Genomic DNA, 25,416 nt, shown 5'->3' on the forward strand with positions numbered 1-25,416 from the left:
GTCCTCTATACGTAATGAGCTAATAATAAAATACATTTTATGTGTATAAGAATCTCATCTCTACTGGAATTGAAACCTAATATTTCCACTTCAGACAAACCTGTGAACCCATTGGAATGTTACTAACAGAGTTAAACCGACAAACAGGGAATTATGAACGAATAGCGAGTTTGTAAAATAATTTACATGTTACTGTGTAAAATAAACGTTATGTTTCATTATTAAAATATCACTTTTTAAAGAGTGACTTTTAACTTTAAACGACTACCCCCCCGCAGTGAGACAGTGATATGTTCGGGGACTCATACTGCTAGAAACCGGGTTCGATGTCCGTGGTGTTCAGAGCACTTTGTGTACCTTTCTCTTTAACTACAAGTTTCACTGTGTCGTTATTTGGGTATTGATGTTGTTAAATACCCAGGAGGGTCAGGTACATTTGACCTCTTCCTCCCTCCCGAACGATTATAGCGTCTGTCTTTAGGGTTATTTTTGTGTTTTTTTAAGCTTTGGGCCAGAGTAAAAGTATAACATCATACTCAGGTCCATTTCAGGGCTCAGTCCATGCATGGACGAACAAGAAGGTTTTTTTTTCTTCATTTAATTTTTTTTATATATATATATTTTTTTTGTATTTTTCTCCTTTTTCTCGATTGAGAGAATGCTACTACTACTTGTAGTAACACACACAAAAAAAGAAACTAATAATAATTATTATTATTCAATACTTGAATAATAATTCAAAAAAATAATAATAATGATTTAAAAAAGAAAATAATAATTATAATAATAAAAAGAAACAAGGACTAACTGTCTAGTGCATAGTGGCCAGCTTGTGTTACATTTCTTAAATATATGTTAAAAGGGGAGAGGTATTTAGGACCATTTACATCATGTACGTGATATCTGTCGAGATCACACATTAAGTCATTTTTATGCCAATTCTTATTGAAGTATTTTAGAGAATTATGCAAGAGTCTTTCAGATATAGTGTCTATGTTTGCATACTTGTGCATGAATGTGGTTGAGGTGCTACGTGGTACTTTATATGCTGAAGTTAGTACTGAAATTTGTATACGTTGAAGTTTCTGTACATGTGTGGGTGCTATGTTAATCCAGGCAGGTGATGCATATTCTATTGTTGGTCTAATGTACGTTTTGTAGATTTTAAGTATGTTGTCTGGTGATGTTCCTTGGATTTTACCTGAAAGACTTCTTGCATAGTTTGCTCTTTTCCAGATTCGTATCAGTACATTTTTAATATGTGGTAACCACGTTAATTTTGAATCATAGGTTAGACCTAGAAATTTAGCAGAAGTAGCAGTCAGTAAAAGTGATCCATTCATATAGAGTTTTGGTGGATCTTTTTTCAGCTTATTCAGTCTGCTGAATACTATGACGTGGGTTTTTGGAATATTGATTTTGATTCTGTATTTCTGGCAGTATTTTTCGATGTTATTTAGGACTGGTTGTAGGTTCGTTGCTGCTATTGACGGAGTGGGGGCACTTTTCCAGACTGCTACATCGTCAGCGAACTGTGATGCATAACCTAAATTTAGGTCCGACAGAGGCATATCACTCACGTACATGATAAATAATATAGGGCTAACAACCCCTCCCTGCGGGACTCCTGCTTCGGGTGAAAAGGACCCTGAGTGGGTCCCATTTACATTTACTTTACACATTCTGTTTTCCAGGAAGTTGGATAGCCAGCGAATAGTTTCCTGGGGTAATGCCATTTCAAGTAATCTATGTCGTAAGCCGTTATGCCACACTGTGTCAAATGCTTTCTCAATGTCGAGAAAGCAAGCTACAGTGCATTCTTTTTTCTTGAAGCTGTCGGTAATTGATTCTGTAAGTCGAATCAGGTGGTCTGTAGTTTGGCGGTTTTTTCGAAATCCGTTTTGAATTTCTGGTAATTTTGAATGCATGCCAAGCAAATGCGCGTTGTGTGGGCTGTGGGGAGAATCACCACATTACACAGTGTACAAAACAGAACCCCAAACCCAAATGCTGCAATTGTGGGGAAGAACACACTGCAAATTATAAAGGTTGTCAGAAATATAAATCAATTCCATATATTACCATATATTCCCGACATCAGCAAACAAATAACCAACATTTGGCAAAAATTAGTAACAAAATATGACATTCCAATTAATACCAAATTTATTCAAAAACCCGGCACAAAACTGAGGTCTATACTATGTAAAAACTACACTGACAAACACCACACCAACATTATTTATAAAATACAATGTGATAACTGCCACGACTTCTATATTGGAGAAACAAGTAGAAAAATGGAAACCAGATTCAAAGAACATAAAAAGTCACCTTCACACGTTTTCGAACACTGCAAGTCAAATAAACACAACATAACCATAGAAAACACTCAAATACTAAATAAAGAAACAAACATAAACAAACGTAAAATTAAAGAAGCCTTACTTATACAACAACTTAAACCCAAAATAAACCAATATAAAGGAACGCCTTTATACCTATATTAATATAATAAATAAAATTATATATTCAAACATCTAATACCGCCCTCTACATTTCGACACACAGCTACACAACCCCTTTCAAACATGTGGTCAGCTTCCGGTCAGTTACCTCTTTCTTTGTGAACCTGACGATGACCGAAGAAGGTCGAAACGTTGTTCGCTCTTCTATGTAAAGTGTTTTCTCAGCCCAAACGAGCCGTTTTTTGCATATAAATAAATCAATTAAAACACACTTATACGAAATTAAAAATCCCAACATGAACAAGCCGCCACCACCACGAACAATTAAGGAACCCACACCTACCACTCCAGCACCACAAAGTACAACTACACAGACAAACACATACGCTGCAGTGGTTAAAAATTCATCATCCCGACAGGAAAAACCATTACCAAGTGAAGAGGAAATACCAAAACCACCACAAAATACACAACCAACAACAATTGAAACAACACTGACATCTGCCATAACTTCCACTTTCTCGGAAATAATGGCAGAATATACAAATCCCACAAACACCAACAGTCTCACAGACATAATTGTTAAAATCATATTGAAAAACATACACAAGTTCTTGCCGCAAATTTTAACCTCCATCATAAACTCTACTAAACATGGATAACTTCACAGTTTTACACATCAATATCCAGGGTGCTCTTGCTTCCAAGAAACATGAGATTGAAGATACAACAAACTCCATAAAACCTGATGTAATTATAATTAGTGAAACTCTTCTGTATAACTACCATAGATTTAAATTAAACGGCTACTCTACTATTAGACATGACAGGAAGGATAATAGAGATCCAAACAGAGGTCTTTTATTATTGTATAAGACTGAACTTATAGTTCAGGAACTTACTATCCCTTCCAGTAATGAATCTATAGTTATTAATGTAAAAACGCAAAATCAGACAGACGTTACTGTGGCGGGCATCTACTGCTCGCCTAGTACAGTGTTAGATGTAAAAATATTGAATATATTGTATAATAGCAACTGTAATCTTATTATTATCGGCAACCTAAACAGTAAACATATAGCATTCAACTGCCGTTGTTCAAACGCAAATGGCAACTTACTTTTTCAATTTTTGGATGAATCAAACATGACTTTATTAAACGATGCAACACCGACACATATCTCGTACGCACACGGCACCAGTGAAATACTGGACCTATGCCTGTGTTCGTCAAATATGAGTCGCAAATTCGTAAATTTTCATGTTGGTCACGATATAGATAGTGACCACCTTCCAGTTTGGTGTATCTTCAATCTCACCCCCCACTTAAATAAAATCATAGTGAGAGACCAACTGAACTACAAAAAAGCTAATTGGCCAGTTTTCCAAACTATATTAAATGAAACCTTACCTCCAGAAGTACTACATATTGCCGCGGACGCATCAGATATAGATGCATACTGTCATATCGTCTCTGAGTGTCTAAAACATGCAGCCAACAGTTCGATACCGAAACAAAAACACTTCACAACAACTCATTCATGGCAACCACATAAAGACATAATACACTTAATTAAAGACAGACGTATACTCCGCAGACAGTACATTCAAAATCGCAACCCCACACTTAAAACACAGATCAACACTATAAGGAATAAAATACGACATTTAATCCGACAACAAAAACAAGAAAACTGGGACACCTTCTGTTCCGAACTAAATCACAAAACTGATTCTAAACAATTCTGGACACACTTGAAAAGATTTACAAATACAGGAACAACAAACACAGTATATCCACCACTGGAACTGGATGGAGAAACAGCATACACTAACACAGAAAAAGCCGAGATATTTAAAAAACACCTAGAAAACACGTTCAAGACACATCATGAACCAGACATGAACAGATACTTCTATAATACAGTCACAAACTTTATTGATCAGAGATTTTATGAACACCTAACAGCGTTATTTAATCTCTCACTATCAGCTGGATATATCCCCGTTTTTTGGAAGGAAGCAATAATATTAATGTTCCAGAAAGAAGGAAAGCCAGCGAATAAACCTAACAATTACCGCCCGATTAGCTTAACGAGTTGTATTGGCAAAGTATTAGAGAGGATAATTAGTAATCGTCTGTCAGTTTACTTAGAAGAAAATTCAAAATTACCAGAAATTCAAAACGGATTTCGAAAAAACCGCCAAACTACAGACCACCTGATTCGACTTACAGAATCAATTACCGACAGCTTCAAGAAAAAAGAATGCACTGTAGCTTGCTTTCTCGACATTGAGAAAGCATTTGACACAGTGTGGCATAACGGCTTACGACATAGATTGCTTGAAATGGCATTACCCCAGGAAACTATTCGCTGGCTGTCCAACTTCCTGGATAACAGAATGTGTAAAGTAAATGTAAATGGGGCCCACTCAGGGTCCTTTTCACCCGAAGCAAGTGTCCCGCAGGGAGGGGTTGTTTGCCCTATATTATTTATCATGTACGTGAGTAATATGCCTCTGTCGGACCTAAATTTAGGTTTTGCATCGCAGTTCGCTGATGATGTAGCAGTCTGGAAAAGTGCCCCCACTCCGTCAATAGCAGCAACGAACCTACAACCAGTCCTAAATAACATCGAAGAATACTGCCAGAAATACAGAATCAAAATTAATATTCCAAAAACCCAAGTCATAGTATTCAGCAGACTGAATAAGCTGAAAAAAGCTCCACCAAAACTCTATATGAATGGATCACTTTTACTGACTGCTACTTCTGCTAAATTTCTAGGTCTAACCTATGACTCAAAATTAACGTGGCTACCACATATTAAAAATGTACTGATACGAATCTGGAAAAGAGCAAACTATGCAAGAAGTCTTTCAGGTAAAATCCAAGGAACATCACCAGACAACATACTTAAAATCTACAAAACGTACATTAGACCAACAATAGAATATGCATCACCTGCCTGGATTAACATAGCATCCACACATGTACAGAAACTTCAACGTATACAAAATTCTGTACTAACTTCAGCATACAAAGTACCACGTAGCACCTCAACCACATTCATGCACAAGTATGCAAACATAGATACAATAGCTGAAAGACTCTTGCATAATTCTCTAAAATACTTCAATAAGAATTGGCATAAAAATGACTTAATGTGTGATCTCGACAGATATCACGTACATGATGTAAATGGTCCTAAATACCTCTCCCCTTTTAACATATATTTAAGAAATGTAACACAAGCTGGCCACTATGCACTAGACACTTAGTCCTTGTTTATTTTTATTTTTATAATTATTATTTTCTTTTTTAATCAGTATTATTATTATTATTTATTATTATTATTATTTTTTTTCTTCTCTTTTTGAATTATTATTCAAGTATTGAATAATAATAATTATTATTACTTTCTTTTCTGTGTGTGTGTTTGTGTTACTACAAGTAGTAGTAGCATTCTCTCAATCGAGAAAAAGGAGAAAAATACAAAAAAAAAAATATATATATATGAAAATACAAAAAAAAAACAACAAAAATTAAATGAAAAAAAAAAACTTCTTGTTCGTCCATGCATGGACTGAGCCCTGAAATGGACCTGAGTATGATGTTATACTTTTACTCTGGCCCAAAGCTTTAAAAAAAACCCAAAAAAAAACCCCTAAAGACAGACGCTATAATCGTTCGGGAGGGAGGAAGAGGTCAAATGTACCTGACCCTCCTGGGTATTTAACAACATCAATACCCAAATACCCACACAGTCAAACTTGGAACTAATTTTGAATTTTCTTCTAAGTAAACTGACAGACGATTACTAATTATCCTCTCTAATACTTTGCCAATACAACTGGTTAAGCTAATCGGGCGGTAGTTGTTTGGTTTATTCGCTGGCTTTCCTTCTTTCTGGAACATTAATATTATTGCTTTCTTCCAAGAAACAGGGATATATCCAGCTGATAGTGAGAGATTAAATAACGCTGTTAGGTGTTCATAAAATCTCTGAGTGCCTTGTTTTAGGAGGATAGCTTGAATACCATCTTCTCCAGGAGCTTTGTTTTTTGTGTTGTTAATAGCAGTTACGACTTCTGTTACAGTGATATGTTTTACCAGTTGATGAGTGCTCCAGTCTTTTGTTTTCTCTTGGTGTATAATAGTGTTGACTGGAAATTTAGGTGTAAAAATGCTTTTGTTTTGATCAATAAAGTTTGTGACTGTATTATAGAAGTATCTGTTCATGTCTGGTTCATGATGTGTCTTGAACGTGTTTTCTAGGTGTTTTTTAAATATCTCGGCTTTTTCTGTGTTAGTGTATGCTGTTTCTCCATCCAGTTCCAGTGGTGGATATACTGTGTTTGTTGTTCCTGTATTTGTAAATCTTTTCAAGTGTGTCCAGAATTGTTTAGGATCAGTTTTGTGATTTAGATCGGAACAGAAGGTGTCCCAGTTTTCTTGTTTCTGTTGTCGGATTAAATGTCGTATTTTATTCCTTATAGTGTTGATCTGTGTTTTAAGTGTGGGGTTGCGATTTTGAATGTACTGTCTGCGGAGTATACGTCTGTCTTTAATTAAGTGTATTATGTCTTTATGTGGTTGCCATGAATGAGTTGTTGTGAAGTGTTTTTGTTTCGGTATCGAACTGTTGGCTGCATGTTTTAGACACTCAGAGATGATATGACAGTATGCATCTATATCTGATGCGTCCGCGGCAAAATGTAGTACTTCGGGAGGTAAGGTTTCATTTAATATAGTTTGAAAAACTGGCCAATTAGCTTTGTTGTAGTTCAGTTGGTTTCTCACTATGATTTTATTTAAGTGGGGGGTGAGATTGAAGATACACCAAACTGGGAGGTGGTCACTATCTATATCGTGACCAACATGAAAATTTACGAATTTGCGACTCATATTTGACGAACACAGGCATAGGTCCAGTATTTCACTGGTGCCGTGTGCGTACGAGATATGTGTCGGTGTTGCATCGTTTAATAAAATCATGTTTGATTCATCCAAAAATTGAAAAAGTAAATTGCCATTTGCGTTTGAACAACGACAGTTGAATGACAAAAAACAAAACAACTTTACACCCAAATAATTATCACGTGAACATTGTTTAACTGCAGCGATGAACTTTATACGCTAGTGAATATCACGTGATCTGTCCAACTGCGACAGTCAATTTTATACGCCAATGGTTGTCACGTGATCAGTGTATAATTATAGCAGTGAACTTTTTATCATTGTGATGATCAAGTTATGATCCTATAAATATGACATTGTATGCTATTTAACCTTATACACCGGTATTTACATGGAATGTCTTTTCTCAATATGATACTGAACTTGAAACACCCTTTGTTACCAAGTGATCATTATCAAAGTGTGGTGTTGACGTTTATGCCCGTTGATGTCTTTCAGGGTAAAATGTGAACTAACAACTTTTATTTAGTTATAACTTGTCTCTGCTCAATTTCTCTTTGACCTTTATAACTATTTATTAAATATTTATGTGAAAGATATCACATTATACTTTGTTAAAGTGTTAAGCAGAGTAATATGCTGGATATTTTGTCTTAACCATAATTTGCGTTTGAATAGATGCGAGTTTTAACTCTATAGGTGAATATGTCATGTCTGCGGAAGCCGAAGTTGACACTGAACCACGAGTTTAATTATTGTGTCTTATTAGACAAGAAGGGACACTGAACCACGAGTTTAATTATTGTGTCTTATTGGACAAGAAGGGACACTGAACCACCTGTTTAATTATCATGTCTTACAGGACAAGAAGGCACACTGAACCACCTGTTTAATTATCATGTCTCACAGGACAAGAAGGGACACTTACTGGACAAGATATTTCAATGAACCACGTGTTTTATTATTAGATCTTACAAGACAAGAAGGTACAATGAACCACGTGTTTTATTATTACATCTTACAAGACAAGAAGGTACAATGAACCACGTGTTTTATTATTATATCATACTGGATAAGGAGGTACACTGAGCCAAGTGTTTTATTATTGTATTTTACTGGATAAGGAGGTAAACTGAACCACGTGTTTTATTACTATATCTTACTGGATAAGGAGGTACAATGAACCACGTGTTTTATTATTATATCTTACTGGATAAAGAGGTATACTGAACCACGTGTTTTATTATTATATCTTACTGGATAAGGAGGTACACTGAACCATCTGTTTAATTATCATGTCTCACAGGACAAGAAGGCACACTGAACCACCTGTTTAATTATCATGTCTTACAGGACAAGAAGGCACACTGAACCACCTGTTTAATATTCATGTCTCACAGGACAAGAAGGCACACTGAACCACGTGTTTTATTATTAAATCTTACTGGATGAGGAGGTACACTGATCCACGTGTTTTATTATTATATCTTACTGGATAAGAAGGTACACTGAACCACGTGTTTTATTATTATATCTTACTGGATAAGAAGGTACACTGAACCACGTGTTTTATTATTATATCTTACTGGATGAGGAGGTACACTGAACCACGTGTTTTATTATTATATCTTACTGGATAAGAAGGTACACTGAACCACGTGTTTTATTATTATATCTTACTGGATAAGAAGGTACACTGAACCACGTGTTTTATTATTATATCTTACTGGATAAGAAGGTACACTGAACCACGTGTTTTATTATTATATCTTATTGGACAAAAAGGTACACTGAACGACATGTTTTATTATTATATCTTACTGGACAAAAAGGTACACTGAACGACATGTTTTATTATTATATCTTACTGGATAAAGAGGTACACTGATCCACGTGTTTTATTATTATATCTTACTGGATAAGGAGGTACACTGAACCACGTGCTTTATTATTATATCTTACTGGACAAGATAGTACACTGAAGCACGTTTTTTATTACTATAACTTACTGGATAAGAAGGTACACTGAACCACGTGTTTTATTATTATATCCTACTGGATAAGGAGGTACTCTGAACAACATGTTTTATTATTATATCTTACTGGATAAGGAGGTACACTGAACCACGTGTTTTATTATTATATCTTACTGGATAAGGAGGTACACTGAACCACGTGCTTTATTATTATATCTTACTGGACAAAATGGTACAATGGACGACATGTTTAATTATTTGTTTTACTGTATAAGAAATGGCATTGAACATTGGGTTTATCTGAGAATTTAGTATTAAAATACAAATTGAACAGTTTCTGTTATTTGTAACTTGCTGCACATACTTTAGGTACAAATTGGTTTAATGTTTCTTCTAACTTGTAGAGTTAATCGTAGTAGGGAAAGCGTGCCCGAAGAAACTGAATTGTAAAGAACGGGACAGATATGAGAACGAACAGATACTGGAGATGCTGCGAGTAGAAGGCTTAGTGTTGAAACGAGAATCTAGAGCAACAGGAGGAATTAGGTATGGATGAAGATTTGGTTTTCAGGAGGAATTAGGTACGGATGAAGATTTGGTTCTCAGGAAGAATTAGGTATGAATGAAGATTTGGTTTTCAGGAGGAATTAGGTACGGATGAAGATTTGGTTCTCAAGAGGAATTACGTATGGATGTAGATTTGGTTCTCAGGAGGAATTAGGTATGCAGGAAGATTTGGTTCTCAGGTGGAATTAGGTATGGAAAAAGATTTGCTTCTCAGGGGAAATTATGTTTGGATGTAGATTTGGCTCTTAGGAGAAATAAGGTATGGATGAAGATTTGGTTCTCAGGAGAGATAAGGTATGAATGAAGATTTGGTTCTCAGGAGGAATTAGTTATTGATGAAGATTTGGTTCTCAGGAGCAATTTGGTACGAATAAAAATTTGGTTCTCAGGAGGAATTAGTTATGAATGAATATTTGGTTTTCAGAAGGAATTAGGTATGGATGAAGATTTGGTTTTCAGGATGAATTAGGTATGGATGATGATTTGGTTCTCAGGAGGAATTAGGTATGGATGAAGATTTGGTTCTCAGGAGGATTTAGGTATGGATGAAGATTTGGTTCGCAGGAGGAATTAGGTATGGATGTAGATTTGGTTCTTAGGAGGAATTAGGTATGGATGTAGAATTGGTTCTCAGAAGAAATTAACCATGGATGAAGATTTGATTCTCAGGATAAATTAGGTATGGATGAAGAGTTGGTTCTCAGGAGGAATTAGGTATGGATGTAGATTTGGTTCTTAGGAGGAAAGGGTATGGATGTAGAATTGGTTCTCAGGAGAAATTAACCATGGATGAAGATTTGGTTCTCAGGAGAAATTAGGTATGGATAAAGATTTGGTTCTCAGGAGGAATTAAGTATGGATGTAGATTTGGTTCTCAGGAGGAATTAGGTATGGATGTAGATTTGGTTCTCAGGAGTAATTAGGTATGGATGTAGATTTGGTTCTCAGGAGAAATTAGGTATGGATGTAGGTGTGGTTCTCTAACTGTTAACTAAATGGAAAAATACTAGTAATATTTGAAACACCTTTGTTGGAGCATTTACAATAAAAGATACTTGATCTCTTCTGTCATTATATAATAATTATTTAAACCAGATTTGACGTCGTCTCGTCGGATGTTGACGGAGTTCCACTCACTAGCTCAAAGGTTCGTCGTCTTCCTCCAATTAGGCTTCAACGTCAACAAAAACAAAGAAAACGTAAAGACGTCACTTATGAAGAAATAAACGAGAAACTACAAAGAGCTGAAGAAAGAAGAAAAGTAAGACATAACCCTAGATGTTAAATCAACTAGTCTGTTAATAATAAACCAACTAGTCTGTTAATAATAAATCAACTAGTCTGTTAATAATAAATCAACTAGTCTGTTCTTTATAAATCAACTTGTCTGTTCATTATACATCAACTAGTCTGTTCTTTATAAACCAACTAGTCTGTTCATTATAAATCAACTAGTCTGTTCTTTATAAACCAACTAGTCTGTTCATTATACATCAACTAGTCTGTTCTTTATAAACCAACTAGTCTGTTAATAATAAACCAACTAGTCTGTTAATAATAAATCAACTAGTCTGTTAATAATAAATCAACTAGTCTGTTAATAATAAATCAACTAGTCTGTTCATTATACATCAACTTGTCTGTTAATAATAAACCAAATTGTCTGATAATAATAAACCAACTTGTCTGTTAATAATAAATCAACTAGTCTGTTCTTTATAAATCAACTAGTCTGTTCATTACAAATCAACTAGTGTGTTTATTACAAATCAAATAGTTGTTCATTATAAATCAACTTGTCTGTTCATTATACATCAACTAGTCTGTTAATAATAAATCAACTAGTCTGTTCATTATAAATCAACTTGTCTGTTCATTATACATCAACTAGTCTGTTCTTTATAAACCCACAAGTCTGTTCATTATAAATCAACTAGTCTGTTCATTATAAATCAACTAGTCTGTTAATAATAAATCAACTAGTCTGTTCTTTATAAACCAACTAGTCTGTTAATAATAAACCAACATGTCTGTTAATAATAAATCAACTAGTCTGTTCTTTATAAATCAACTAGTCTGTTCATTACAAATCAACTAGTGTGTTTATTACAAATCAACTAGTCTGTTCATTATAAATCAACTTGTCTGTTCATTATACATCAATTAGTCTGTTCATTATAAATCAACTAGTCTGTTCATTATAAATCAACTTGTCTGTTCATTATACATCAACTAGTCTGTTCTTTATAAACCAACTAGTCTGTTCATTATAAATCAACTAGTCTGTTCATTATAAATCAACTAGTCTGTTCATTATAAATCAACTAGTCTGTTAATAATAAATCAACTAGTCTGTTCTTTATAAACCAACTAGTCTGTTCATTATACATCAACTAGTCTGTTCATTATACATCAACTAGTCTGTTCTTTATAAATCAACTAGTCTGTTCATTATAAACCAACTAGACTGTTCATTATAAATCAACCAGTATGTTCATTATAAATCAACTAGTCTGTTCTTTATAAATCAACTAGTCTGTTCATTACAAATCAACTAGACTGTTCATTATACATCAACTAGTCTGTTCTTTATAAATCAACTAGTCTGTTCTTTATAAATCAACTAGTCTGTTCATTATAAACCAACTAGACTGTTCATTATAAATCAACTAGTCTGTTCATTATAAATCAACTAGTCTATTCATTATAAATCAACTAGTCTGTTATTTATAAACCAACTAGTCTGTTATTTATAAACCAACTAGTCTGTTCTTTATAAACCAACTAGTCTGTTCATTATAAATCAACTAGTCTGTTCATTATAAATCAACTAGTCTGTTCTTTATAAACCAACTAGTCTATTCATTATAAACCAACTAGTATATTCATTATAAATCAACTAGTCTGTTAATAATAAATCAACTAGACTGTTCTTTATAAACCAACTAGTCTGTTCATTATACATCAACTAGTCTGTTCATTATACATCAACTAGTCTGTTCTTTATAAACCAACTAGTCTGTTAATAATAAATCAACTAGTCTGTTAATAATAAATCAACTAGTCTGTTCATTATACATCAACTTGTCTGTTAATAATAAACCAACTTGTCTGTTAATAATAAACCAACTTGTCTGTTAATAATAAATCAACTAGTCTGTTCTTTATAAATCAACTAGTCTGTTCATTATAAATCAACTAGTCTGTTCATTATAAATCAACTTGTCTGTTCATTATACATCAACTAGTCTGTTCATTATAAATCAACTTGTCTGTTCATTATACATCAACTAGTCTGTTCATTATAAATCAACTTGTCTGTTCATTATACATCAACTAGTCTGTTCTTTATAAACCCACAGGTCTGTTCATTATAAATCAACTAGTCTGTTCATTATAAATCAACTAGTCTGTTAATAATAAATCAACTAGTCTCTTCTTTATAAACCAACTAGTCTGTTAATAATAAATCAACTAGTCTGTTCATTATACATCAACTTGTCTGTTAATAATAAACCAACTTGTCTGTTAATAATAAATCAACTAGTCTGTTCTTTATCAATCAACTAGTCTGTTCATTACAAATCAACTAGTGTGTTTATTACAAATCAACTAGTCTGTTCATTATAAATCAACTCGTCTGTTCATTATACATCAACTAGTCTGTTCATTATAAATCAACTAGTCTGTTCATTATAAATCAACTAGTCTGTTCATTATAAATCAACTTATCTGTTCATTATACATCAACTAGTCTGTTCTTTATAAACCAACTAGTCTGTTCATTATAAATCAACTAGTCTGTTCATTATAAATCAACTAGTCTGTTCATTATAAATCAACAAGTCTGTTAATAATAAATCAACTAGTCTGTTCTTTATAAACCAACTAGTCTGTTCATTATACATCAACTAGTCTGTTCATTATACATCAACTAGTCTGTTCATTATAAACCAACTAGACTGTTCATTACAAATCAACTAGTATGTTCATTACAAATCAACTAGACTGTTCATTATACATCAACTAGTCTGTTCTTTATAAATCAACTAGTCTGTTCATTATAAACCAACTAGACTGTTCATTATAAATCAACTAGTCTGTTCATTATAAATCAACTAGTCTATTCATTATAAATCAACTAGTCTGTTATTTATAAACCATCTAGTCTGTTCATTATAAATCAACTTGTCTGTTCATTATACATCAACTAGTCTGTTCTTTATAAACCAACTAGTCTGTTCATTATAAATCAACTAGTCTGTTAATAATAAATCAACTAGTCTGTTCTTTATAAACCAACTAGTCTGTTCTTTATAAACCAACTAGTCTGTTCATTATACATCAACTAGTCTGTTCATTATACATCAACTAGTTTGTTCTTTATAAATCAACTAGTCTGTTCATTATAAACCAACTAGACTGTTCATTATAAATCAACTAGACTGTTCATTATAAATCAACTAGTATGTTCATTATAAATCAACTAGTCTGTTCTTTATAAACCAACTACTCTGTTCATTATAAATCAACTAGTCTGTTCATTACAAATCAACTAGACTGTCATTATACATCAACTAGTCTGTTCTTTATAAATCAACTAGTCTGTTCATTATAAACCAACTAGACTGTTCATTATAAATCAACTAGACTGTTCATTATAAATCAACTAGACTGTTCATTATAAATCAACTAGTCTGTTCATTATAAATCAACTAGTCTATTCATTATAAATCAACTAGTCTGTTCTTTATAAACCAACTTGTCTGTTCTTTATAAACCGACTAGTCTGTTCTTTATAAACCAACTAGTCTGTTCATTATAAATCAACTAGTCTGTTCATTATAAATCAACTAGTCTGTTCATTATAAATCAACTAGTCTGTTCTTTATAAACCAACTAGTCTGTTCATTATAAACCAACTAGTATATTCATTATAAATCAACTAGTCTGTTCTTTATAAACCAACTAGTATGTTCATTACAAATCAAGTAGTCTATTCATTACAAATCAACTAGTCTGTTCATTACAAATCAACTAGACTGTTTATTACAAATCAACTAGTCTGTTCATTATAAATGAACTAGTCTGTTCATTATACATCAACTAGTCTGTTCATTATAAATCAACTAGTCTGTTCTTTATAAACCAACTAGTCTGTTCATTATAAACCAACTAGAATATTCATTATAAATCAACTAGTCTGTTCTTTATAAACCAACTAGTATGTTCATTACAAATCAACTAGTCTGTTCATTATATATCAACTAGTCTGTTCATTATAAATCAACTAGTCTGTTCATTACAAATCAACTAGTCTGTTCATTACAAATCAACTAGTCTGTTTATTACAAATCAACTAATCTGTTCATTATAAATCAACTAGTCTGTTCATTATAAATCAACTAGTCTGTTCTTTATAAACCAACTTGTCTGTTCATTATACATCAACTAGTCTGTTCATTATGCATCAACTAGTCTGTTCTTTATAAATCAACTAGGCTGTTCATTATACATCAACTAGTCTCTTCTTTATAAACAAACTAGTCTGTTCATTATAAATCAACTAGTCTGTTCTTTATAAACCAACTAGTCTGTTCTTTATAAACCAACTAGTCTGTTCATTATAAACCAACTAGTATATTCATTATAAATCAACTAGTCTGTTCTTTATAAACCAACTAGTCTGTTCATTATACATCAACTAGTCTGTTCATTATAAATCAACTCGTCTGTTCATTATAAATCAACTAGTCTGTTCTTTATAAATCAACTAGTCTGTTCATTACAAATCAACTAGTCTGTTCATTACAAATCAACTAGTCTGTTTATTACAAATCAACTAATCTGTTCATTATAAATCAACTAGTCTGTTCATTATAAATCAACTAGTCTGTTCTTTATAAACCAACTTGTCTGTTCATTATACATCAACTAGTCTGTTCATTATGCATCAACTAGTCTGTTCTTTATAAATCAACTAGGCTGTTCATTATACATCAACTAGTCTCTTCTTTATAAACAAACTAGTCTGTTCATTATAAATCAACTAGTCTGTTCTTTATAAACCAACTAGTCTGTTCTTTATAAACCAACTAGTCTGTTCATTATAAACCAACTAGTATATTCATTATAAATCAACTAGTCTGATCTTTATAAACCAACTAGTCTGTTCATTATACATCAACTAGTCTGTTCATTATAAATCAACTCGTCTGTTCATTATAAATCAACTAGTCTGTTCTTTATAAATCAACTAGTCTGTTAATAATAAACCAACTAGTCTGTTCTTAAAAAAACAACTAGTCTGTTCATTATAAATCAAATAGTCTGTTAATAAGTAATCAACTAGTCTGTTCTTTATAAACCAACTAGTCTGTTCTTAAAAAACCAACTAGTCTGTTCTTTATAAACCAACTAGTCTGTTCATGACAAATCAACTAGTTTGTTTATTACAAATCAACTAGTCTGTTCATTATAATTCAACTAGTCTGTTCATTATAAATCAACTAGTCTGTTCATTATAAATCAACTAGTCTGTTCTTTATAAATCAACTAGTCTGTTCTTTATAAATCAACTAGGCTGTTCATTATACATCAACTAGTCTGTTCTTTATAAACCAACTAGACTGTTCATTATAAATCAACTAGTCTGTTCATTATAAATCAACTAGTCTCTTCTTTATAAACAAACTAGTCTGTTCATTATAAATCAACTAGTCTGTTCTTTATAAACCAACTAGTCTGTTCATTATAAACCAACTAGTATATTCATTATAAATCAACTAGTCTGTTCATTATAAATCTACTAGTCTCTTCTTTATAAACAAACTAGTCTGTTCATTATAAATCAACTAGTCTGTTCTTTATAAACCAACTAGTCTGTTCTTTATAAACCAACTAGTATGTTCATTACAAATCAACTAGACTGTTCATTATACATCAACTAGTCTGTTCTTTATAAATCAATTTGTCTGTTCATTATAAACCAACTAGACTGTTCATTATAAATCAACTAGACTGTTCATTATAAATCAACTAGTCTGTTCATTATAAATCAACTAGTCTATTCATTATAAATCAACTAGTCTGTTCTTTATAAACCAACTTGTCTGTTCTTTATAAACCAACTAGTCTGTTCTTTATAAACCAACTAGTCTGTTCTTTATAAACCAACTAGTCTGTTCATTATAAATCAACTAGTCTGTTCTTTATAAACCAACTAGTCTGTTCATTATAAACCAACTAGTATATTCATTATAAATCAACTAGTCTGTTCTTTATAAACCAACTAGTATGTTCATTACAAATCAAGTAGTCTATTCATTACAAATCAACTAGTCTGTTCATTACAAATCAACTAGTCTGTTCATTACAAATCAACTAGACTGTTTATTACAAATCAACTAGTCTGTTCATTATACATCAACTAGTCTGTTCATTATACATCAACTAGTCTGTTCATTATAAATCAACTAGTCTGTTAATAATAAATCAACTAGTCTGTTAATAATAAATCAACTAGTCTGTTCTTTATAAACCAACTAGTCTGTTCATTATACATCAACTAGTCTGTTCATTATACATCAACTAGTTTGTTCTTTATAAATCAACTAGTTTGTTCTTTATAAATCAACTAGTCTGTTCATTATAAACCAACTAGACTGTTCATTATAAATCAAATAGTATGTTCATTATAAATCAACTAGTCTGTTCTTTATAAACCAACTACTCTGTTCATTATAAATCAACTAGTCTGTTCATTACAAATCAACTAGACTGTTCATTATACATCAACTCGTCTGTTCTTTATAAATCAACTAGTCTGTTCATTATAAACCAACTAGACTGTTCATTATAAATCAACTAGTCTGTTTATTATAAATCAACTAGTCTATTCATTATAAATCAACTAGTCTGTTCTTTATAAACCAACTTGTCTGTTCTTTATAAACCAACTAGTCTGTTCTTTATAAACCAACTAGTCTGTTCATTATAAATCAACTAGTCTGTTCATTATAAACCAACTAGTCTGTTCTTTATAAACCAACTAGTCTGTTCATTATAAACCAACTAGTATATTCATTATAAATCAACTAGTCTGTTCTTTATAAACCAACTAGTATGTTCATTACAAGTCAAGTAGTCTATTCATTACAAATCAACTAGTCTGTTCATTACAAATCAACTAGTCTGTTCATTACAAATACTCTAGACTGTTTATTACAAATCAACTAGTCTGTTCATTATAAATGAACTAGTCTGTTCATTACAAATCAACTAGTCTGTTCATTACAAATCAACTAGTCTATTCATTACAAATCAACTAGTCTGTTCATTACAAATACTCTAGACTGTTTATTACAAATCAACTAGTCTGTTCATTATACATCAACTAGTCTGTTCTTTATAAATCAACTAGTGTGTTCTTTATAAATCAACTAGTCTGTTCATTATAAACCAACTAGACTGTTCATTATAAATCAACTAGTCTGTTCATTATAAATCAACTAGTCTGTTCTTTATAAACCAACTAGTCTGTTCATTATAAATCAACTAGTCTGTTCATTATAAACCAACTAGTCTGTTCATTATAAAACAACTAGTATATTCATTATAAATCAACTTGTTTGTTCTTTATAAACCAACTAGTATGTTCATTACAAATCAACTAGTCTGTTCATTACAAATCAATTAGTCTGTTTATTACAAATCAACCTGTCTGTTCATTATAAATCAACTAGTCTGTTCTTTATAAACCAACTAGTCTGTTCATTATAAACCAACTAGAATATTCATTATAAATCAACTAGTCTGTTCATTATAAATCAACTATTATGTTTATTACAAATCAACTAGTCTGTTCATTATAAACCAACTAGTCTGTTCTTTATAAACCAACTTGTCTGTTCTTTATAAACCAACTTGTCTGTTCTTTATAAACCAACTAGTCTGTTCTTTATAAACCAACTAGTCTGTTCATTATAAATCAACTAGTCTGTTCATTATAAATCAACTAGTCTGTTCTTTATAAACCAACTAGTCTGTTCATTATAAACCAACTAGTATATTCATTATAAATCAACTAGTCTGTTCTTTATAAACCAACTAGTATGTTCATTACAAGTCAAGTAGTCTATTCATTACAAATCAACTAGTCTGTTCATTACAAATCAACTAGTCTGTTCATTACAAATCAACTAGTCTGTTCATTACAAATACTCTAGACTGTTTATTACAAATCAACTAGTCTGTTCATTATAAATGAACTAGTCTGTTCATTACAAATCAACTAGTCTGTTCATTACAAATCAACTAGTCTGTTCATTACAAATCAACTAGTCTGTTCATTACAAATACTCTAGACTGTTTATTACAAATCAACTAGTCTGTTCATTATACATCAACTAGTCTGTTCTTTATAAATCAACTAGTCTGTTCTTTATAAATCAACTAGTCTGTTCTTTATAAATCAACTAGTCTGTTCATTATAAACCAACTAGACTGTTCATTATAAATCAACTAGTCTGTTCTTTATAAATCAACTAGTCTGTTCTTTATAAACCAACTAGTCTGTTCATTATAAATCAACTAGTCTGTTCATTATAAACCAACTAGTCTGTTCATTATAAAACAACTAGTATATTCATTATAAATCAACTTGTCTGTTCTTTATAAACCAACTAGTATGTTCATTACAAATCAACTAGTCTGTTCATTACAAATCAATTAGTCTGTTTATTACAAATCAACCTGTCTGTTCATTATAAATCAACTAGTCTGTTCTTTATAAACCAACTAGAATATTCATTATAAATCAACTATTATGTTTATTACAAATCAACTATTATGTTTATTACAAATCAACTAGTCTGTTCATTATATATCAACTAGTCAGTTCATTATAAATCAACTAGTCTGTTCATTATAAATCAACTAGTCTGTTCATTACAAATCAACTAGTCTGTTCATTACAAATCAACTAGTCTGTTCATTACAAATCAACTAGTCTGTTTATTACAAATCAACTAATCTGTTCATTATAAATCAACTAGTCTGTTCTTTATAAACCAACTAGTCTGTTCATTATAAACCAACTAGTCTGTTCATTATAAACCAACTAGTATATTCATTATAAATCAACTAGTATATTCATTATAAATCAACTAGTCTGTTCTTTATAAACCAACTAGTCTGTTCATTATACATCAACTAGTCTGTTCATTATAAATCAACTAGTCTGTTAATAATAAACCAACTAGTCTGTTCTTAAAAAAACAACTAGTCTGTTCATTATAAATCAACTAGTCTGTTCATTATAAATCAACTAGTCTCTTCTTTATAAACAAACTAGTCTGTTCATTATAAATCAACTAGTCTGTTCTTTATAAACCAACTAGTCTGTTCATTATAAACCAACTAGTATATTCATTATAAATCAACTAGTCTGTTCATTATAAATCAACTAGTCTCTTCTTTATAAACAAACTAGTCTCTTCTTTATAAACAAACTAGTCTGTTCTTTATAAACCAACTAGTCTGTTCTTTATAAACCAACTAGTCTGTTCTTTATAAACCAACTAGTATGTTCATTACAAATCAACTAGACTGTTCATTATACATCAACTAGTCTGTTCTTTATAAATCAACTTGTCTGTTCATTATAAACCAACTTGTCTGTTCATTATAAACCAACTAGACTGTTCATTATAAATCAACTAGACTGTTCATTATAAATCAACTAGTCTGTTCATTATAAATCAACTAGTCTGTTCTTTATAAACCAACTTGTCTGTTCTTTATAAACCAACTAGTCTGTTCTTTATAAACCAACTAGTCTGTTCATTATAAATCAACTAGTCTGTTCTTTATAAACCAACTAGTCTGTTCATTATAAACCAACTAGTATATTCATTATAAATCAACTAGTCTGTTCTTTATAAACCAACTAGTATGTTCATTACAAATCAAGTAGTCTATTCATTACACATCAACTAGTCTGTTCATTACAAATCAACTAGTCTGTTCATTACAAATCAACTAGTCTGTTCATTACAAATCAACTAGACTGTTTATTACAAATCAACTAGTCTGTTCATTACAAATCAACTAGTCTGTTCATTACAAATCAACTAGACTGTTTATTACAAATCAACTAGTCTGTTCATTATAAATCAACTAGTCTGTTAATAATAAATCAACTAGTCTGTTCTTTATAAACCAACTAGTCTGTTCATTATACATCAACTAGTCTGTTCATTATACATCAACTAGTCTGTTCATTATACATCAACTAGTTTGTTCTTTATAAATCAACTAGTTTGTTCTTTATAAATCAACTAGTTTGTTCTTTATAAATCAACTAGTCTGTTCATTATAAACCAACTAGACTGTTCATTATAAATCAAATAGTATGTTCATTATAAATCAACTAGACTGTTCATTATAAATCAAATAGTATGTTCATTATAAATCAACTAGTCTGTTCTTTATAAACCAACTACTCTGTTCATTATAAATCAACTAGTCTGTTCATTACAAATCAACTAGACTGTTCATTATACATCAACTCGTCTGTTCTTTATAAATCAACTAGTCTGTTCATTATAAACCAACTAGACTGTTCATTATAAATCAACTAGTCTGTTCATTATAAATCAACTAGTCTATTCATTATAAATCAACTAGTCTGTTCTTTATAAACCAACTTGTCTGTTCTTTATAAACCAACTAGTCTGTTCTTTATAAACCAACTAGTCTGTTCATTATAAATCAACTAGTCTGTTCATTATAAATCAACTAGTCTGTTCTTTATAAACCAACTAGTCTGTTCATTATAAACCAACTAGTATATTCATTATAAATCAACTAGTCTGTTCTTTATAAACCAACTAGTATGTTCATTACAAGTCAAGTAGTCTATTCATTACAAATCAACTAGTCTGTTCATTACAAATCAACTAGTCTGTTCATTACAAATACTCTAGACTGTTTATTACAAATCAACTAGTCTGTTCATTATAAATGAACTAGTCTGTTCATTACAAATCAACTAGTCTGTTCATTACAAATCAACTAGTCTGTTCATTACAAATACTCTAGACTGTTTATTACAAATCAACTAGTCTGTTCATTATAAATGAACTAGTCTGTTCATTATACATCAACTAGTCTGTTCTTTATAAATCAACTAGTCTGTTCTTTATAAATCAACTAGTCTGTTCATTATAAACCAACTAGACTGTTCATTATAAATCAACTAGTCTGTTCATTATAAATCAACTAGTCTGTTCTTTATAAACCAACTAGTCTGTTCATTATAAATCAACTAGTCTGTTCATTATAAACCAACTAGTCTGTTCATTATAAAACAACTAGTATATTCATTATAAATCAACTTCTCTGTTCTTTATAAACCAACTAGTATGTTCATTACAAATCAACTAGTCTGTTCATTACAAATCAATTAGTCTGTTTATTACAAATCAACCTGTCTGTTCATTATAAATCAACTAGTCTGTTCTTTATAAACCAACTAGTCTGTTCATTATAAACCAACTAGAATATTCATTATAAATCAACTATTATGTTCATTATAAATCAACTATTATGTTTATTACAAATCAACTAGTCTGTTCATTATATATCAACTAGTCAGTTCATTATATATCAACTAGTCTGTTCATTATAAATCAACTAGTCTGTTCATTACAAATCAACTAGTCTGTTTATTACAAATCAACTAATCTGTTCATTATAAATCAACTAGTCTGTTCTTTATAAACCAACTAGTCTGTTCATTATAAACCAACTAGTCTGTTCATTATAAACCAACTAGTATATTCATTATAAATCAAATAGTATATTCATTATAAATCAACTAGTCTGTTCTTTATAAACCAACTAGTCTGTTCATTATACATCAACTAGTCTGTTCATTATAAATCAACTAGTCTGTTCTTTATAAATCAACTAGTCTGTTAATAATAAACCAACTAGTCTGTTCTTTATAAACCAACTAGTCTGTTCTTTATAAACCAACTAGTCTGTTCTTTATAAACCAACTAGTCTGTTCTTTATAAACCAACTAGTCTGTTCATTATAAATCAACTAGTCTGTTCATTATAAATCAACTAGTCTGTTCTTTATAAACCAACTAGTCTGTTCATTATAAACCAACTAGTATATTCATTATAAATCAACTAGTCTGTTCTTTATAAACCAACTAGTATGTTCATTACAAGTCAAGTAGTCTATTCATTACAAATCAACTAGTCTGTTGATTACAAATCAACTAGTCTGTTCATTACAAATCAACTAGTCTGTTCATTACAAATACTCTAGACTGTTTATTAGAAATCAACTAGTCTGTTCATTATAAATGAACTAGTCTGTTCATTATACATCAACTAGTCTGTTCTTTATAAATCAACTAGTCTGTTCATTATAAACCAACTAGACTGTTCATTATAAATCAACTAGTCTGTTCATTATAAATCAACTAGTCTGTTCTTTATAAACCAACTAGTCTGTTCATTATAAATCAACTAGTCTGTTCATTATAAACCAACTAGTCTGTTCATTATAAACCAACTAGTATATTCATTATAAATCAACTTGTCTGTTCTTTATAAACCAACTAGTATGTTCATTACAAATCAACTAGTCTGTTCATTACAAATCAATTAGTCTGTTTATTACAAATCAACCTGTCTGTTCATTATAAATCAACTAGTCTGTTCATTATAAACCAACTAGAATATTCATTATAAATCAACTAGTCTGTTCATTATAAATCAACTATTATGTTTATTACAAATCAACTAGTCTGTTCATTATATATCAACTAGTCTGTTCATTATATATCAACTAGTCTGTTCATTATAAATCAACTAGTCTGTTCATTATAAATCAACTAGTCTGTTCATTACAAATCAACTAGTCTGTTCATTACAAATCAACTAGTCTGTTTATTACAAATCAACTAATCTGTTCATTATAAATCAACTAGTCTGTTCATTATAAATCAACTAGTCTGTTCTTTATAAACCAACTTGTCTGTTCATTATACATCAACTAGTCTGTTCATTATGCATCAACTAGTCTGTTCATTATGCATCAACTAGTCTGTTCTTTATAAATCAACTAGGCTGTTCATTATCCATCAACTAGTCTGTTCATTATGCATCAACTAGTCTGTTCTTTATAAATCAACTAGGCTGTTCATTATACATCAACTAGTCTGTTTTTTATAAACAAACTAGACTGTTCATTATAAATCAACTAGTCTGTTCATTATAAATCAAGTAGTCTCTTCTTTATAAACAAACTAGTCTGTTCATTATAAATCAACTAGTCTGTTCATTATAAATCAACTAGTCTGTTCTTTATAAACCAACTAGTCTGTTCATTATAAACCAACTAGTATATTCATTATAAATCAACTAGTCTGTTCTTTATAAACCAACTAGTCTGTTCATTATACATCAACTAGTCTGTTCATTATAAATCAACTAGTCTGTTCTTTATAAATCAACTAGTCTGTTAATAATAAACCAACTAGTCTGTTCTTAAAAAAACAACTAGTCTGTTCATTATAAATCAACTAGTCTGTTCATTATAAATCAACTAGTCTCTTCTTTATAAACAAACTAGTCTGTTCTTTATAAACCAACTAGTCTGTTCATTATAAACCAACTAGTATATTCATTATAAATCAACTAGTCTGTTCATTATAAATCAACTAGTCTGTTCATTATAAATCAACTAGTCTGTTCATTATAAATCAACTAGTCTGTTCATTATAAATCAACTAGTCTCTTCTTTATAAACAAACTAGTCTGTTCATTATAAATCAACTAGTCTGTTCTTTATAAACCAACTAGTCTGTTCTTTATAAACCAACTAGTCTGTTCTTTATAAACCAACTTGTCTGTTCTTTATAAACCAACTAGTCTGTTCATTATAAATCAACTAGTCTGTTCATTATAAATCAACTAGTCTGTTCATTATAAATCAACTAGTCTGTTCTTTATAAACCAACTAGTCTGTTCATTATAAACCAACTAGTATATTCATTATAAATCAACTAGTCTGTTCTTTATAAACCAACTAGTATGTTCATTACAAGTCAAGTAGTCTGTTCATTACAAATCAACTAGTCTGTTCATTACAAATCAACTAGTCTGTTCATTACAAATACTCTAGACTGTTTATTACAAATCAACTAGTCTGTTCATTATAAATGAACTAGTCTGTTCATTATACATCAACTAGTCTGTTCTTTATAAATCAACTAGTCTGTTCATTATAAACCAACTAGTCTGTTCATTATGCATCAACTAGTCTGTTCTTTATAAATCAACTAGGCTGTTCATTATACATCAACTAGTCTGTTCATTATACATCAACTAGTCTGTTCATTATGCATCAACTAGTCTGTTCTTTATAAATCAACTAGGCTGTTCATTATACATCAACTAGT

At 31.0% G+C, this 25,416-nt stretch overlaps 1 protein-coding gene across 2 annotated transcripts in view; it reads left to right on the forward strand.

Moving 5' to 3' along the window:
- LOC143229924 (uncharacterized) overlaps window positions 1-25,416 on the forward strand; it is a 121,005-nt gene that overhangs the window by 64,784 nt on the left and 30,805 nt on the right. For both annotated transcript variants that reach the window (XM_076462793.1, XM_076462794.1), the window contains exons 4-5: window positions 9,770-9,911; window positions 11,028-11,193. In XM_076462793.1, coding sequence (XP_076318908.1) covers window positions 9,770-9,911; window positions 11,028-11,193 — 308 coding nt within the window. The remainder of the gene's footprint in view (window positions 1-9,769; window positions 9,912-11,027; window positions 11,194-25,416) is intronic.

The sequence above is a fragment of the Tachypleus tridentatus genome, chromosome 10, assembly GCF_004210375.1.
Source record: "Tachypleus tridentatus isolate NWPU-2018 chromosome 10, ASM421037v1, whole genome shotgun sequence".
Classification (NCBI taxonomy): domain Eukaryota; kingdom Metazoa; phylum Arthropoda; class Merostomata; order Xiphosura; family Limulidae; genus Tachypleus; species Tachypleus tridentatus.